Genomic DNA, 16,473 nt, shown 5'->3' on the forward strand with positions numbered 1-16,473 from the left:
TTCCAATGTAAAAACAGTTGTGTAAGAGCGCATTAGCACTAGAAACATCCATAGACTCGCTCTTCGTAGGGTAGAAATGGATGATATCTCTTAGTCAGTGCGAACTGTGCGCTCGTTCCACGACTGTACATGTCCCCGACCGCAGCCACTCCCAGTCTATGGAAATATAGACGAAATGATTAGTAAGTATTAATATATAGTTTATTCAGCCTCTTATCATGTAACAAAATTAGTTTAAACCTAGGCTAATAAAAATATTAATTCTTCTCTATCTCTCATACTTCGCCCTGAAACACGAGCGAATTACCTCGAATAGTAAACTAGTTCTGGATTTCTTTTTGGATCTCTCATTACCTGATAGCAATAGGTAAGGAGATATAGTGAAGGCGATTTGCTCTCATTCATGATGTAATGAATGTATATAACGAGCCCCAAACTTTGGACCTATACGATGTGACGTCTGCCACTCGATGGCTACAAGCCATGAAGCAGTCCCCGATATCACGGACGGAGTACCTGGAAGATCAAAGAAGCGAAGACGCCTAGCAAAGACATGAATTGTCGACAGTCTCTTATTCCAATGGTGTTAGATCCATCTGAGATTTCGACTGTTCAGAAACGGCGTTTGGGTATGGAAATGGCCGCCGCTCCTTGGTACATCCACGAAACCCACTCACAAAATTCTGGACGGGAACAAGGTACTAGATCAGGTTGTAGAAGCGCCATACGTCCTTGCACGGGACAGGCTTTTTTAAACAGACATTATCATATCATGTTCACCCTGCGTACAGAATGGTGAGAGACTGAAATCAGTGAAACCCCTTATTACAATCATCCATGTATCGTGTATCTTTCACCACTGCTCGCACGCCCTTGGAGTCAAGCCGCGGCTGCGCTGTCATGTACTCGTGCAGGAATATCACATCTCGGGCGTCAGTCTGGTATAGATCGAGGTTGTAAGTTGAGACCTTAGCTATCGTCTTGTACATGATCATGTGAGCTAGGTTGACCCCGAGGCATCTTCGAGCGCCTTTCCCAAAAGACATCATGAATTTACGTCTTTCGTTCGCCACTCCATCGAGCCAGCGCTCCGGCCTAAACGTCCACGGGTCCGGGTAAAGTTCCTCGTTACAATTTACAAACATGCTCATTGTGGACATAGGAGTGCCTGCTGGAATGACATACTCTCCGTACTTGAGATCCTCGTGCGGGGCATTCCTGGAGTTCCGACCGGTCAGACCAAAGTTCAAGCGGTTTCCCTCTGCTATAACAGCAGTTAGGTACGGTAGACGTTCCAGGTCATTCCATGACGCATCTATAGCAACAAGGCGTAGCTCAGCTCGAAGCTTGCGCAAAACATCTGGATTGTCCAAAAGATGATAATGGATAATGAACAACGACTTGTGCAAAGATTCAGATCCAGCAGTCACGATGAGAATGGCCTCGTTGAGGAGCCGTGTAGCAGTCTTGTCCCCCGCTGGGAGAAGATTAGAGTCACGTAGCTCATGGAAGAGTGTCGGAATCGCGTGCCCATCAGACCTATTAGCTGTCGTCTTGTTTTGTTCATCGAGAACGAGCAAAATGAGTCCGAAGAGCTTCTTCGCAAATGATTGAAACTCGTAGAGTCCCGGGCTGGCGAACTTTAGCATAGCGGCGGGTAGTTTGCGCAACGTGCGATTGATCCACCCGAAATGGACGTTGATGTGAGAATGCATCATGAAAGTTGTCAGCTGGTTACGCGCTTGCTTCGCTCTTCCCATGTCGCTAATAAGTTCTTCGTCGTGTCCAAAGCAGTAATTCTTCACAATGTCCTGTGTAAAGCCAAAATAGAGATCGCAGAGATTGATCGGTCTTCCTTCAAATTTGTACACATCAAACACATCGTGAAGACTGTAAAGCTTCTGTTTGATGACCCTCTCGATCTTACTCACAGCGGGCTTACTGAAGAAAGGGACTAACGACGCTCTTCGCCTTCGGTGAAGCTCATGATCAGCGGAGTCGCCGACAGACTGCGCGACGTCGAGGGTTTTAACGCGCCAGGGGTCCTTGTTCCGTGCCTTCGACGAGGAGTAGATAGTGTCAAGAAATTCTAGATCTACAATATGGACTTCGTGTGGAGAGACTCTAATGATAGGTCCTATGGTTACGTTAGAGGAGGAGCAAGGGCATTAGTCACGGGTGGTATACCATAGATCTTGTGTAGGCGCTCAACTTCCCAAATAAACATTCCATCTTTCCAGATGTTGAAATAAATCTCATACCAGTACGTTGCCGCGAGCAGTTTTGGTCCGGGAATTCGTGAGAGAGGATGAAGGTACACTCGATACACGAACAAGCACAACGACCAGCACAGAAGCGGTACGATAAATAGCCATAGTGATATGGACAGATGGACATCAAATAACAGGTGGGTGAACGAAAGCATGACTGCAGGTCAAAGTGAGACAGAGGTAGTTCAGCATATTTAAAGGGCCATTATTGACCTAAATCTTTTGTTCCACCTTGACCCGGCCGGCAAACATTGGTGATTGGATGATCGGTTGGCGGCCAAAATGCTGATCCATCCTACGGCTGATGATCCACAATCACGCTTCACGCTATTCCTTACATCTCATGCTGTGCTCTTTCGACCATGGCCCTCTTGCTAGGGATATGTTTGACAGATATGCTATTAAGAAGGCATTTATGGCCACTACATTTCATGGAGCTTTAGAGTCATATGATTCATATTCAAAGATGGCTATAAACAGGAAATCAGCAGGTCAGACTGATTCTATCACTTCATCTAGTCAGAGCTCTCGACGTAATTCCCCTCGGCGGCAAGCGCCCAAGGTGCGAAAACTTAAGCAATACATACGTCAAGAAGGAATGTGAGCAGCTGGCATCCCCTTCAGTCCGATGCTTGCATCGTTCTGATGTGGTATACCCCAGCCGGTCTCAATATCTGTTTCCACAATGATGGTGTTCCCGGTATGGCTCTTATCCATTACGAATGACTCGTCCCGGCTATATTTCCGATTGCCTTCACTAGCCTCTCCGCGCGAACGAAGAGAAGTCGTGGAGAATGTGCTCCTAATGCTCTGAATTATCCTTCCTGCCGAAGCGTAGCGGATCAATGGTGACAAGGTCAGTAAGCTAGCTGCAATAAGGCCGACGCCCGTCTCTACGACCATCCAAGTTACAGCGATAGTGGCAATATCTAGAAATGGTTAGGATTAGATCGTTATAGGGCTGGACAAGACTCGCATTCACCGTCCGGGAACGACCAGTGTCCATTCCATACTATAACCCAGTTGACAAGTCGTACTAAGGAAGCGGCAGTAGCCCTAGTAGAATGAGTGAACATAGCACGGCGAATGGATCAGTGTAGCTCACAAGGACCCAATCATAAACACCCCAACAATCGAGAACTTCTGACGAGTTCGCATGTGAAGACCCCAGATCTGTCAGAATTAGATTAGATGACCGTGACAGCAATTCTGTGAGGATCCGCACCTTTGGAATTGGCATGACCAGTATGATCAGATCAGTCAAGAAGCTTGCTATGGATGCCGCAAAAGACAAATTGTCCGCCAGTGGACATTTTCTATTGATGTTAACCACGGTGTCCCATCGAGTCGCAACACCAGAGCTGCCGCAGGCAAAGATCTGGCTGAAGATGTAGGCTACGGTCCAAATCAAGACAATGGCGACCATGGTATACACTAAATAAGTGAACTTCGGTCTACTTCGCGTGCAAAAGAGTCTTTTGTAGAAGAATAGAATGCTAAGTTTGACGAGACTTGTTGATAGTGCATACAACGGATGCATAACAAACTGAATCTACGCCTGATTTAGCTGTTATCACGATGTACTGCATAGCGCTGCTCACCATCATGAAGTTTTTCTGCTCTGGAGACATAGAATACCTGAACCCTCCAGGGCCAGGTACATTGGGTGGAGGCGCAGGGTAGCCGAGTGAGTGTGAGAAAGTTCCTATCCTGCGTGAGCACGCTCACAGATATCTATTTTCAAACATGAATCTACTCACCCCATAATGCAATGCCAAAGACGCCATACGCGAAAATGAGTGCTGGCAAGATCAGCCAGTCTTCTAGGCCTGCCTTCGACTCGTGTGCTCGTCGTGACCAGAAACGGAGGCCGGTTGTGAGTGTTCCAATTGCTGCGAGGAGGAAACATACTGTCGTCAGCATATGTGCCTCATACGGTTGTTTATACATATTGAAGACACACGGTGAACATGAGAGGTTGAAGGTTGTGAACTGTGCCGCTGCTAGCGTGTGTCGAAAGAGCGTCTATTTGCTTCACAGACACCCAAAGCCAAGAAGAGGAGTGGCAGTAGAAGCCGTTTCCTCGTAATCTTTTCGGATGTGAACCAACGGTTTGGAAAATTTAGCGCGGGGATGGCGGTCTATCTTTGCCGGATGCGGCCAAGAGTCGTCTATCATGGCGCAGTGTATGGTGGTGCTATGGACACGCGAGATCGACAGGCTGATGCAGACGGTGGCCCAACTAAACAACTCACAAGTCGTATATTTTGCTGAGTATCGTTCTGTAGTGCAAACTCCGTTGAGCTCTTGATGCAATTTCAAAGAATATCACCATCGATCAAATAACTGTCGTCATGAAGTACTTCGCAGTACCACAATCCGATGAGACGTCCATAGCCCCGTCATCGCAGACTGAACAAAGACGCGGATGGCGACTCGACAGCTTCTGGTGGAAGTGTACCTCGCTATTACTGCTAAGCATCAATACAATACTCACTGTTCAAATCCTTCGCTCGCCACGATGCAGCCCAATAGACAGTTCTCTCGGACACCCCACAAGTTTTAGTAAGTATCATAGTCTCAGCACCGTTCCTGCAGCGTACTGATGCCGTGAAGCTGGGATACACGAAACGAGTAGAGAAGTGCGAAACTCCTGGTGGACACGCTACAGCGCCGAGAACGATGGCCAAAGACCCGCCGTTGACGAAGCTTGGAATGCATTACGTGCAGACCATGGCATCGTTGCATTGCCATATGAATGGTCAAAGAACAAGGGTTTGCCATCAAGTCTGATCCTTCCCTCCGACAGATCGAAGCGAGTTTATATCCTTGAGTCATACCATATGCTTCATTGCCTGGTAAGGGCAATACAATAGCATTCAGATGTCAGTATTAACGGTTGTTCAGCAATTGACCCGCAAGTCCATCTACCAGATGCGAGGCAACGAACCTCTGACGTACCACTTCGATCACGTAGAACATTGTATTGATGCGCTTCGGCAACATGTTATGTGTAATGCTGACGATACACTGCTGTACATACCTGGGAACGGCACTGCTGGGCATGGACAAACAAGACAGTGCAAGGATTGGAATTATTTGAGTAAGTGGGCTACCAAGAATACTGCTTGCTTCGAAGATAAAACGCCAACGTCTGGGGTGTTTGGGTCTTGCGATGACGGCTCAGATGGACTGGTTTTGGACTGAAAGTGGGATATTCGCGATGTAACTATCTTCCTAATAGGATCAAGTGTTCATTTGGAGCGACAATATAAGCCCTTATCCACATTGGATGCATCTATGACCGCTCTACTTTCCCAGCTACATCCGCTGTAGGACATACTTCTAGTTCCTTATGCTTGCGTGCTAGCAATCCTGCTGTGGCAAAGGATTCACCAAGCCCTGATCAAACATGGCCGCCCCTCCACATTATCACCAGTGCCTATGAAACGTAATTTTAGTAACGAGGGGCCAGGCCAGATGACGACAACACGCACATTTGGCTTCGTAGCCATCGAGCTCGCCTTCCGGACTCGTGGGAAGAGATGAGACTCCCATCGCAAGGGCAAGTAGAATTTGGTAGCAGATAGTGCTGAACTTCATGGTGATTGACTGTCAACTCGCTGTTGAATGCTGAGGTCGAAACAGTAGAGGTATATGGCTAATGAGCAACCAAGTGCAATGACAAACGGGTTGAAGGAATGGACGATTCAAGTTGTTAAGACGTGAACCAGGGAAGGGTCTTGGTCCCAACCGACTTGTCAGGCGGGTCCACTTGTCGGACACCTCTTTCGGACCGAATTTCGATTGCGGACACAGATCAATCGGCCCGAAAGCATTCCATAAACTAAGTAACCTTGAATTTGCAGATCGCCAGATCAAAGACTTGTGGACCTTATGCTCAGCGTCCAGCGTGAGAACAAAGAATTATAAAGGCCATCAGTAATGAGAGTTCGCATCGACTGACTTATGCTTGATTAGGTATATTAAAGAGACTACAAGAGAAATATGCAATCGTTCGTCCGGTCTTTGTACTGCCTTGGCCTGCTGAGCGTATAATACAAGCATGGCCGTACAAACGGGCTAAATGCCGAAGTGCCCACACCTCCTCAGCTTCACAGCGATCATAGCATCATAATTTAGGGACTCCCGGACACCTGCCAGTAACGAAAGCCCAACACATCGGATCCGTAAGCACGAATGCGGCGGAGGGTTTTGCCAAGCGACTACTCACAGCGATCTTTCATTCGGCGCTTCGCACTGACCCATCGCCAAACGGGCGGGCCGCACTGCGGTTGGCTTGTGGAGGGTCCTTGTGGCTGGACCTTGTGGCGCCGTCCTTATGGGAACAGGAGTGTCAGAGTAAACAAGGTCTCATACATGTATGGCTTCTATATCTTCCCAAAATCACGGCTATCTCGCTCAAGGAACGCTTTGCGAGATTACAGTTTCATCTCAGCCCGTAGTGCATTCTCCATTTGCCCAAGATGGTGATAACACGATGCGCACCCTGGATGAACAAACACGGTCCCGAGAGCCTCGAGTCGAGTTGGGCGTTATGGACACAACCCCTACAAGTTTCAAGCATGCGGTCCTCCTGCAATATCTTCAAGATATCACACTGCCTATTTGTAGGAGATAAGAGTATATCCCACGCAACAGTTCCCCAGTTCGGACCGAAATGCTGTTTCATGCAGCAGAAGCCGCATGCATGCAGACTTCCTATCAATCAGTTCAGTTCAACTTTGGGCATCTAGTTGAACTGGACTGAAGTACTTCAATCCTAGCCGTCGTAGAATTGGATTGAACTGTCAATCCTAGTAGTAGAATTGAAGTTGAACTGGACTGGACTGAAGAATATTAGTAAGATTAGCTAAAAGTCTTAAAGATAGAAAAAATTCATAGTATTTTGAGGCTATATATCTATATTACCTATATAGTAATTCTTAATATAAGTAAGTAATAGGCTAAAAGGAGACTATTTAGGTTATTAATATATAGCTATTAGTAGAGAGACTCTATGTGGTTTTTTATATATGAGAGTGATGGATAAGTCACGTGATAGTCACGTGATTATCACGTGGCTTCACTTATTCCATCACATGATGGCTCACGTGATATAGTCCATGATCGCTTACCTAGCAGGAGTCACATGCTTATCATGTAATCACGTCACATGACACATCACGTGACATTGAGTCACGTGACATCTTCCTCATGAATCTATGGGAACTTTGGTAAATTAGACGTGGCAAAATTGATTGACGTATCTACTAAGTCTATCTAAGTACTATATATACTAGCCTAACACTAAATAAGATCTAAGTAACGGGGATTACCTAATAGGAATCCTATATCTTCCCTCTTCTAATTATATAAGCTCCTATAAGACCGTTAAAGATAATTAACGGAGTTAGAATATATAATATAGGGAGGTAGGCGTGTGAAATCTCTTCGGCGCTAGGCCGTATTAGCGACACGTCGCGTAAGGGCGGTGGTCTAAGCTTATTTTAGTGCTAAATAGTCACCTTTACTATTCCTATATTCTACCGTTCTTTAACCTTACATTTCTTAACTAATTTAACCCTTTCCTTAGTTTTTCCAGCGCTAATTCCTTTTAATAATATCTAATAACATAGCTGAAACTCCTGCGAACTTAGAAATTACTCTAATTAATGCTATAATTTCATGTATATAAACTTTAACTTCACCTTTTTCCCTTCTAACTTAAACTTCCTATAGCGGACATGGTTATAAATAAGGATCTTTGTCGTGCTTTCTTAGGTCCTCCATATAGAAATCCTAACTGGTTATTACTTAATAAAGTATTAGCGGCGAATAAAGGTGCTCTAGATAGTAGGTTAAGTTACCTTATTCCTTAAGTATAGGTTAACTATATAGTTCGTAAGAGTTACTTAAAGATGGCCCACGGCTATCTATATCCGAACGGGCCTTAGGGTTCGCCATTCTTTTAAGAACTAGACCTAGAAGATAAAGCTTTAGCTTAGTTAATCGAAGAAGGCGGTTAGAGCCTTAAACCTAAGGTCTCTAAGGCTGAAGTTAAGGCTCCGGCCTCTTAAGGATCGGTAATAGCTATTAATAAGCCTCTTTCTAAGGTGGAAGGTGATTCGTTTAATATACCCTTCTATAAGAATCCTACTAACCTATATAGATCTTCTAGATAAAGTTACGGGTCCGGAGTCTACGTTAATTACCCTTAATAAGCCCTTTGAAGTCTCTACGAAAGCTAGTCGGTTCGCGAACCTATCGGAAGACTCTAATAATGTTTTCTATCCTAAAAATAAAGATAGGGAAAGCTCTAGGTTATTAGACCTCGATAGTAATACGTTAATCGAAGTTAACGAGCTCGGCGATGTGGTTACTCCTAAGGCAACTAAGAAAGGTAAGTTACTAAGTCTTATATTAAGATTCTAGTTCCTAATTCTTATCTAGGCTCTCGTCCTAGAATACCTAGGACTCTAGTAAAGACCTGTAGTGCCGTAAGGACTCTATTAAAGGTGTTTAACAGCCCTAAAACTCGCTCCATAACTTCTAAGCTGGCTATTATAGACCTTAAAAGTCCTAATAAGGTCGTTAAGAAGACTCCCGTGAAGCGAAAGGGGTCTATAGCTTCTCGTAAGGTTAGTGCGATAGCGTAACCTATAGTAAATAAACTTAATAGCTATAGCGATACCGAGATCGAAGTGGTAGATTGTATAGGCCTCCGAGTTCGATCTAATTACTACTTCTTTTTAGAGAAGTCTATCGAGTTTATATAGTAGTTGGCTTACTAGAGTAAGTCCTTATCTCGTTAATTATCTTTAATAGTTAGCTAACTTATTCTAGGGTGGCTGTTCTCGGACCCTCCTATCGACGGAACGCTCTATAAGGAATTTATTAATGGCCTTATTAAGGCGTACGCCAGTGGTTAGCACGCCTCGATTCCGAAGGATCTACTTCCATTCTATATAATAGATAAGTTCGGTAACTACTATTATCCTTAGGATATCGTAGTAGGAGGAGGGATCTTTCGGGATCCTTCGAAACGCCTAGATAGGTTGTATCCCTATACTATTCTAGCTATCCTAGGCATGATGGCTCGCGGCGCATACTAGTACTTTAGCGATAGCGCCTATAGTTCTTATTCTACTAGCAAAGGCATCTTTAGGGAGTGTATGCAGCTTTTTCCTAACGGGTTCCTACTATTTAAAGGTACCTGTTTAAACTATTTCTACTAAGGGAATAGGAAATTCTATAGCATGTCGCGTTATAAGTTATTCCTTTATATCGTTAAAGGCTTTTAATAGATTTAACGCGTTCCTATAGTATACCGTAGCGAGCGTAACGTTATTAAAAAGCGCTAATATACCGAGTAGTCTTCGTTTATAGAGATAACTAAGGCCACTAGAAAGTATTCGGCTGCTAAACTTCGTTAAAAGAAGTTATTAGGTCTTAAGGAGACTAGGTTAAACTCTAAGGCTGGTCCTTCGCTCGTGAGTTAGATTTATATCTCGTGTGATCTCTAGCTAATTAAAAGGTTACAGCTATAATAGAATGGATATATTACGGCGGTCCGGAGGTCCTCGTTCCTAGCTTTAATAATACTATACCTCCCGACCCGAGCATTATCCCTATTCATTCTATATAGGACCTTAAAGATGAAGGACTTCCGCTTAACGAAGCCGTTGAAGATTGGTTTAGTCGTCCGATAAACGCGTTTAGCGAGGTTAGCCGCACGCCTTAAGGGCTACTATATAAGTTCTTAATTAACGATAGCATGCCCGAGGAGGGCGAGAAGGTGTTAGTATAATTTACGAAGAATCCACTGAATTCTACTCGTAAGGTCTAGGACTAAGTAGGCGGCTTCTATTTTATAATGATACCCCATCTTATTAAGCGTTAAAAGGCGTTAACGGCTTTCTTTTATCTCTGTTTGGTCTTACGGTTCTTAAATAGCGATTTTAGACTTATATAATATCATTATAAGTCCACGTCTTCTTTCTTTAACCTCCTAGTAATTTCTAAGGCTCGTTAATCTTCTTTAATAGCCGTATATGTTCTAAATAAGTGAATGGGGGGTTAGTAGTACTATATATAAAGGAGATAATTAGGGAAAGACTAAAGTTAGTTATATTCTAAGCTTTCCTATAATAGCTTTAAAGGTAATATCTTTTTCCGTAGGGAGTACCTCTCTCCCTCTAATCTATTAACTCGTCTTAACGCGCTGGCTATAGCCGCTTAGGTTTCTCTACTATATTCATCTATATAGGATCGCTTTCTCTTTCGCGTGTAAGGTTCGCTTTCTATAAGATCCCGTATAGGGATATCCGAGTTAGTTAGGGGTTATTTATTCGCTTCGTTAACCTCCTTTAATACTTCTTCTATATCTAAGTCTATATCTATACTTATAGGATTCTTATATTCTAGTTAGATATCCTTATCTAAGTCTATTCGTGTATCATTAAACTCGTCTCCTAAGCTTATTTCTTTAGGTAATTCTTCCTGTCTCGCTTCTATTATGGCTTCCTCTACCGTGTTAATCTCGTTTAACGGGTTATCTATCGGTTTCTTAGTTATCGTTTAGGCTTCCTCTACCCTTAGAGCATCGTAGCTCTCTTTAATATTTATTATCGGCGGTTATATCGCTCTGCTATTCTCGTGTTATTCTTCTAGTATATTTTTTAGTTCGTTAATAATGATTAGCACTAGTACGATTAACGTAGTTACGGTAGCTCTCCGTTTACGTCGATTTCTTATATTAGTAAGCCTGATTTAACGCGTAATATCTACGTCTATCGAGCTCTCCTCTACTAAGAATAAACGTACGCCCTCGTACGTTAACTCTCGTTAACTCCATAGCTACTATAGCCGGTTCCACTCCTTCTTAGGAAGGGAGGATAGAGTCGTCTAATATAGGGTAGGTTTCTCTTTCTCTAAAACCTTCTTAATGTCTAGTAAGTAAGGTGCCACTTGATTCCTAATTTCCTTAGACATTTATAAGTTAATCTCCTATCTCGTCTAGAAGTCATCTAGCTTATTAATGCCTCTTGCCGTAATTAGCCTATTGCCATGTATAAGGTGTCGTAGAATACGTCCGTTAGGTGTTTCTAGCGCGTATATACCTAAGGGGTGTTATATATAAACCTTATAGGGACCTAAGTAGTTCGTTTTGAACTTCGTTTTCTATTTATTCTTTAGTAAAACGATTTAACTAATAGATAGTCGCGCCTAGTCTTTAGGTTTAAGCCGAGTCGGATCTATAAGGTCTCGGTAAGCGGCTTCCATAAGTAGTTCGTTTAGCGCTAGCGTCCTAGCGTGTTATACTTTCTTAACTTGCTTAATAAGTTCGTTAAAGGATATTAACTTATCCTTTTCTCTAGGAATATTCCCTAGTAAGTTAGGGTACTATCTATATACTAGATAATATAGACTAACTTCTATACTCCTGTGTCGTCGGATCCTCGTGGCGAAAACGGCGGCTGGTAAGTATATATCCTAGTTAGTTACTAGTTCGCCTATATACATGCGGGTAAGGATGCCTCCTAAGGTTCTATTAAGGCGTTCGACCTTTCCGTTTATACGAGGGTGATAAGGCGTAGTAAGTTTATATTCCGTCTTAAGGATACGTAGTAGTGCGCTAACCACTCTTAATAGGAACTACTAACTATTATCTAAGGTTAGTACGGCGGGGGGTCTAAAATCTATGAAGATTCGTTTATAAATGAACCTCGTGATAGACTCTACGGTCGCCTCGGGGACTACCTATACGATAGGCTATCCCGTTGCGTAGTTAATTACTATTATTACCTAACTGTTACCGTTATGCGTAGTGGGGAGTACGCCTATAAAGTCGATACCCTATTCTTTAAAGGGTGCTCGGCGTGTAACCCTATGAAACTATCTCTCGTGTTATGGATTTGGTGGCACTCGTTGCGCTAATTGGCATTGACGGTAATTGCGAGCGACCACCTCTACGTCTTTCTTCATTTTAAACTACCAGCCTTGTTTTTCTAGGGCTCCTAGTAGTCCGGGCCATATAAAGTGACCGAATTATTAATATATAGTTTCTACTAGCAACTTGCGGTATTATTCCGGGATGTAAGGCGCTGAATTTTCCGCTAAATCTTCTTAACTATTATTAAAATCCTATAGCTTATATCGAAGTTTACTCTCGGCGTCGAGGCGTAGTCGAGATAGGATTTCGGGAGAGACTTTTAGTACATGCTCTATTAGGTCGGCTCCTTTTAGGAACTCGATAATTTAGGCTATGAGAACGTGTTTATTAACTTTACTTAATGGTATTACGGAGATCTCGCCTTAGAAGTCTAGCCTTCTACTAATGGCGTTAGGTACCACCGCCTTAGATCCTAGGCGATATTTTATGTCGAGATCGAAGCTTCCGAACTTATCAATCCATCTATCTATACGGCCTCCTTATTCCTTTATAGACTTAAGGAACTATAGGCTATGGTAATCGGTTAGGATCGTCGTCTTCTTCGTTCCTAGTAGGTATCTCTAAGTGCGTAGGGCGTGTTTAATAGCGAGGAGTTCTTTTTCGTGAACCGGATAGTTAAGCTCGGCGCCATTAAGCTTTCGTCCGTTAAACGCGATTAGCTAATACTACTTGCTAGGATCCTCCTAGTAGATTACTATACCGATCGCATAGTTACTTACATCCGTTTTAATGTAGAAGGGCTTAGTCTTATTAGGTTAAGCTAGAACCGGTTCGGAATACAGGGCATTCTTTAGGGTCTTAAAGGTAAACGCCGTTAATAGCGTCCATCGAATAGGCCTATATTTCTATTTACGGATAAGAGGGTCTACTTCCTTAAGGAGGTCTATTAGGGGTGCGGCGATACTCGCGAATCCCTGGATATACCTCCGATAATAATTCGCTAGGCCGAGGAACTATCGGACTTCGCTAACGTTCGTAGGCTCTAGCCATTCGCGAATTACCTTAATCTTATCCTTTATCGGGCGAAGTTATCCTTATAAGACGTGGTATCCATAGAAGTTAACTTCGGTCTAGCTAAAACTATATTTCTCCGGATTGGTAAGCAAGCGGTATTCACGGAGTAGGGCAAGTACTTTTAATAGTACTCTAGCGTGTTCTTCTATATCTTCGGAAAAGATAATAATGTCGTTAAGGTATACAACTACAGATTTGTATAGTAGGGGTTAAAGGACTCGATTTATCATCTTTTAGAATGTGGTAGGTGCGTTTAATAGACCGAACGGCATTACCTTAAACTCGTATTTACCGTGAATTATATTAAAGGCGGTCTTAGGGACGTCTTCGTCGGCTACTCGTACTTGCTAAAACCCTAAGGTTAAGTCTATCTTGCTAAACACTATTAACTAGCCGAAGGCACGTAGGTATTCGTCTATACGCGGAAGAGGGGTCGTATCCTTACGCGTGAGTGTATTAAGTGCTCGATAATCAATATATATTCGTTATTTGCCTCCGGGTTTAGATACGAAAAGTACTAGGCTACCCTAGGTACTTTCTAATTCTTGGATAAGCCCTCGCTCGATAAGCTCCTATATCTACTTCTACTATTTAGCGATTTGTTCTAGGGAGAGGCGGTAGGCGGCGTTATTAACGGGTCGGCCGTCTCCTATATCTATCTTATAGTCCTATTATCTCGAAGGTAGTAGTCCTTTAGGTAGCTTTTCTTTAAAGACGTCCTAGTACTCCGTTAAAACCGTTTATAGCATTAGGTCGGGTGCCTATAGTATAGGAGGGTTGTCTTTCCTAATGAACTATATTACACCTTACTTACAGCCGTTTAGATATTGTTTCCGTGCTTGGCTGGCGGTAAGGACGTTTAGCACTTGTTCTCCTTATAAGTTAATGTCGATTAACGCGGGAATCCCCTTAAGGAGATACTCCTTAGTCCTTCCTCGAGCTACTAGCCTCCTAATTACTAGGGAATAGGATCTCCACGATATATTGGGATCCTATTTATAAAGCCATTCATAACCTAGAATTAGATTATAGCCCTTAAGGTCGAGTACTCTCGCAGAGACTTCGTAAGTGAAGCTTTCTATACGAAGAGGGATTTTTATAACTTCTTAACTTGTTATTAGGGCTCCTAACGAAAGCTTAACACGTATTACGGGGGTAGGTTACGGTACTAGCTTTAGACGCCTAGTAACCTTCGTTAACGTATACGTTCTATTAGCCCTATAGTTAATAAGGACTAAAACCCTCTAGGGGTGGACTTCCCCTACGTAAGCCTTAAGTTCTAGTAACTATCTACTAATAGAGTTTAGTTGATAGAGGCGATCGTCGATAACGTCCGTTAACTCCTCTTAATAATAGTAGATACTCTCTAGCGATTTATAAAGCGCGTTAATATATTCGTAGTCCCATGTGTTTATCTTGTTTTCATCGGTATTATTAGTATAGAAGCTCTTATAGTCGCTCGTGGTGTCTTCTATGTCTACTATAGGCGACTAGCTTTTAGGGCCTCTTCGTTAAAGACGCTTAACGCGTTATCCTCGGTAGTAACGTAGGCTAGCTTACCTAGAGTCGGATTTTCGGGGTAGAATCTCGAGATATATCCTAACTTCTTATAGTTAAAGTATTCTCGGGTTTCGTTAAGAGCTCTTAACGAGCCTCCTTAGTATTTACCACGGCCTCGGCCTCGGTTCTAGCCTCTACCACGGCCTCGGTTACTCTATTAACGCTTCACGAACGCGTGGAGCTTACCCTCGTCTCTAGAGTAGTCGCCTAATTTATCTTCACGTGTATATAAGTCCTTAGAAGGTTCGAATTCTTCCGGTTCCTCCTCTTCGTCTTAGTAATATATAGTATTAATATAATGAGTAGCCTCCCGCCTATAGTATTCGTTTCTAGAGTAGATATATAAGGCTTCCTCTAGCCTCTTCACCCATAGGTACTACTCTTCTAATTCTATAGGAGGAAAGGGCTGCTTTTCGATCTCACGTTAAACCTTAGACTTAAGGGCGCCTAGAATTCTACGCTATATCTTATATTTAGAAGGCATGGGTTATAGGAGTCGTGCCTTTTTAACGATAGCGTCGATAAGCTTTAAGGTAGATCCGAAACGATATTAAGTAAGGTTCTCCTATTCCTTTCTACGCTATTTAGGGCGATTAGTAGAGATATACGTTCGACGTATAATATCTAGAAAGCCGTCTAGTATTTAAGGACTATCTAGGTTATTACGTCCACGGGCTTCTATAAGGCTACGCTAGAGGGTGCGGATATGCTTTAATATATATATCCCGTAGATTTATAGTTTCTTAAACTTAGGTATAGCTTCCTAGCGCTCTACTAATTCCACGGTATAAATCTATTCCTAGATTAATAAGTACTATTCCTCGTAGGCGTTATCTCTAGTTTCTCCCGAGTATATATCGGGTACTTAGAGTAGAATGCGGCCTCTTCTTACTAGTATAGCTAGGCTCGCCCGGTTAGGGTTATTAAGGAGGAGGTTATTAAAGTCTCTTACTAGTTCTTCTCGAGTGATATAGTCGTTTCTTATTTATAACTCGAGTCGATTGGTATATATATTAATTAGTACTAACGTACGAGCGTCTCTAGTAAGGTCCCTTATAGCCGGGTTAGTATTAAGGAGCGCGGTAAGCGCGTTAATGGTGTTTAACGGCTTATTACGGGCGCGTCCTATATTTTAGGGAGCATTAGCTCCTCCTATAGGGACGTCGCCGTTACGATCGGGGTTCTATAAGGAAGATATCTTAATATAGCTTAGGTAAGGAAGGCGTTTCCTAGGGTGATAATTATCTTCCGAGTTAGAATTACGGCGTTAATTTATATTAACGAGTAGCTAGGATGTCTATCGCGGATATAGGGGGAGTTAATATATATTTTTCTTACGTGACTCTTTTAGCTTATTTTATAATATATTACTATCCGCTAGGACTATCGAATTTAGTCGTTAAGCTTTATTACCGTAATTTCTATCTCCGAAATTAGGATGTGTCGCTTTAGAGAAGGGTTTTTATATTAGACTCTAGGTTTATTCTTATTATCGTCTAGTAAGTTATATAGTTCGTCGTAAGCGTTAAATGTTTTTAACGAGTTCCCTTATATAAGGGGTGAGATAACTACCCCTTAGGAGGCATCGCCGAAGCGATAGCCTCCCTAGGAGGATAAAAACCAGATTTTAGCTACTAGATGTGGGAACTTTAGTAAATTAGACGTGGTAAAATT

The 16,473-nt window shown here is 42.8% G+C and overlaps 3 protein-coding genes across 3 annotated transcripts; 1 reads left to right on the forward strand and 2 right to left on the reverse strand.

The window, feature by feature from the left end:
- Positions 1–809: 809 nt before the first annotated feature.
- On the reverse strand, positions 810–2,375 carry EJ05DRAFT_502762 (cytochrome P450; the record flags this gene model as incomplete). Its single annotated transcript, XM_033747303.1, has 3 exons — positions 810–2,137; positions 2,188–2,194; positions 2,262–2,375. 3 exons carry the CDS (start codon positions 2,373–2,375, stop codon positions 810–812), a joined length of 1,449 nt encoding a protein of 482 aa, XP_033597743.1.
- Positions 2,376–2,618: 243 nt separating this feature from the next.
- On the reverse strand, positions 2,619–4,369 carry EJ05DRAFT_478311 (uncharacterized protein). The gene is made up of 6 exons (XM_033744436.1): positions 4,031–4,369; positions 3,872–3,975; positions 3,496–3,822; positions 3,376–3,443; positions 3,247–3,326; positions 2,619–3,199 (listed from the first exon to the last, which is right to left on the reverse strand). The coding sequence occupies exons 1-6, from the start codon at positions 4,218–4,220 to the stop codon at positions 2,859–2,861; spliced, it is 1,110 nt and encodes a 369-aa protein (XP_033597744.1). The 5' UTR covers positions 4,221–4,369; the 3' UTR covers positions 2,619–2,858.
- An 86-nt stretch (positions 4,370–4,455) lies between these two features.
- EJ05DRAFT_512826 (uncharacterized protein) lies at positions 4,456–5,566 on the forward strand. The gene is made up of 3 exons (XM_033748371.1): positions 4,456–4,835; positions 4,887–5,128; positions 5,178–5,566. The coding sequence occupies exons 1-3, from the start codon at positions 4,625–4,627 to the stop codon at positions 5,475–5,477; spliced, it is 753 nt and encodes a 250-aa protein (XP_033597745.1). The 5' UTR covers positions 4,456–4,624; the 3' UTR covers positions 5,478–5,566.
- Positions 5,567–16,473: the final 10,907 nt, after the last annotated feature.

The sequence above is a fragment of the Pseudovirgaria hyperparasitica genome, assembly GCF_010093815.1.
Source record: "Pseudovirgaria hyperparasitica strain CBS 121739 unplaced genomic scaffold EJ05scaffold_13, whole genome shotgun sequence".
In the NCBI taxonomy this organism is placed as follows: domain Eukaryota; kingdom Fungi; phylum Ascomycota; class Dothideomycetes; order Acrospermales; family Acrospermaceae; genus Pseudovirgaria; species Pseudovirgaria hyperparasitica.

Excerpts from the sequence above, each read along its gene's own strand:
- EJ05DRAFT_512826 (XM_033748371.1), top strand. The coding sequence starts at position 4,625 with ATGAAGTACTTCGCAGTACCACAATCCGATGAGACGTCCATAGCCCCG. Across the intron at positions 4,836-4,886 it reads CGGACACCCCACAAGTTTTA|CTGGGATACACGAAACGAGT; the intron begins GTAAGTATCATA and ends GATGCCGTGAAG. Across the intron at positions 5,129-5,177 it reads ACCATATGCTTCATTGCCTG|CAATTGACCCGCAAGTCCAT; the intron begins GTAAGGGCAATA and ends ACGGTTGTTCAG.
- EJ05DRAFT_478311 (XM_033744436.1), bottom strand. The coding sequence starts at position 4,220 with ATGTATAAACAACCGTATGAGGCACATATGCTGACGACAGTATGTTTC. Across the intron at positions 3,444-3,495 it reads TGGTCATGCCAATTCCAAAG|ATCTGGGGTCTTCACATGCG; the intron begins GTGCGGATCCTC and ends TAATTCTGACAG. Across the intron at positions 3,327-3,375 it reads GTGTTTATGATTGGGTCCTT|GGCTACTGCCGCTTCCTTAG; the intron begins GTGAGCTACACT and ends TCATTCTACTAG.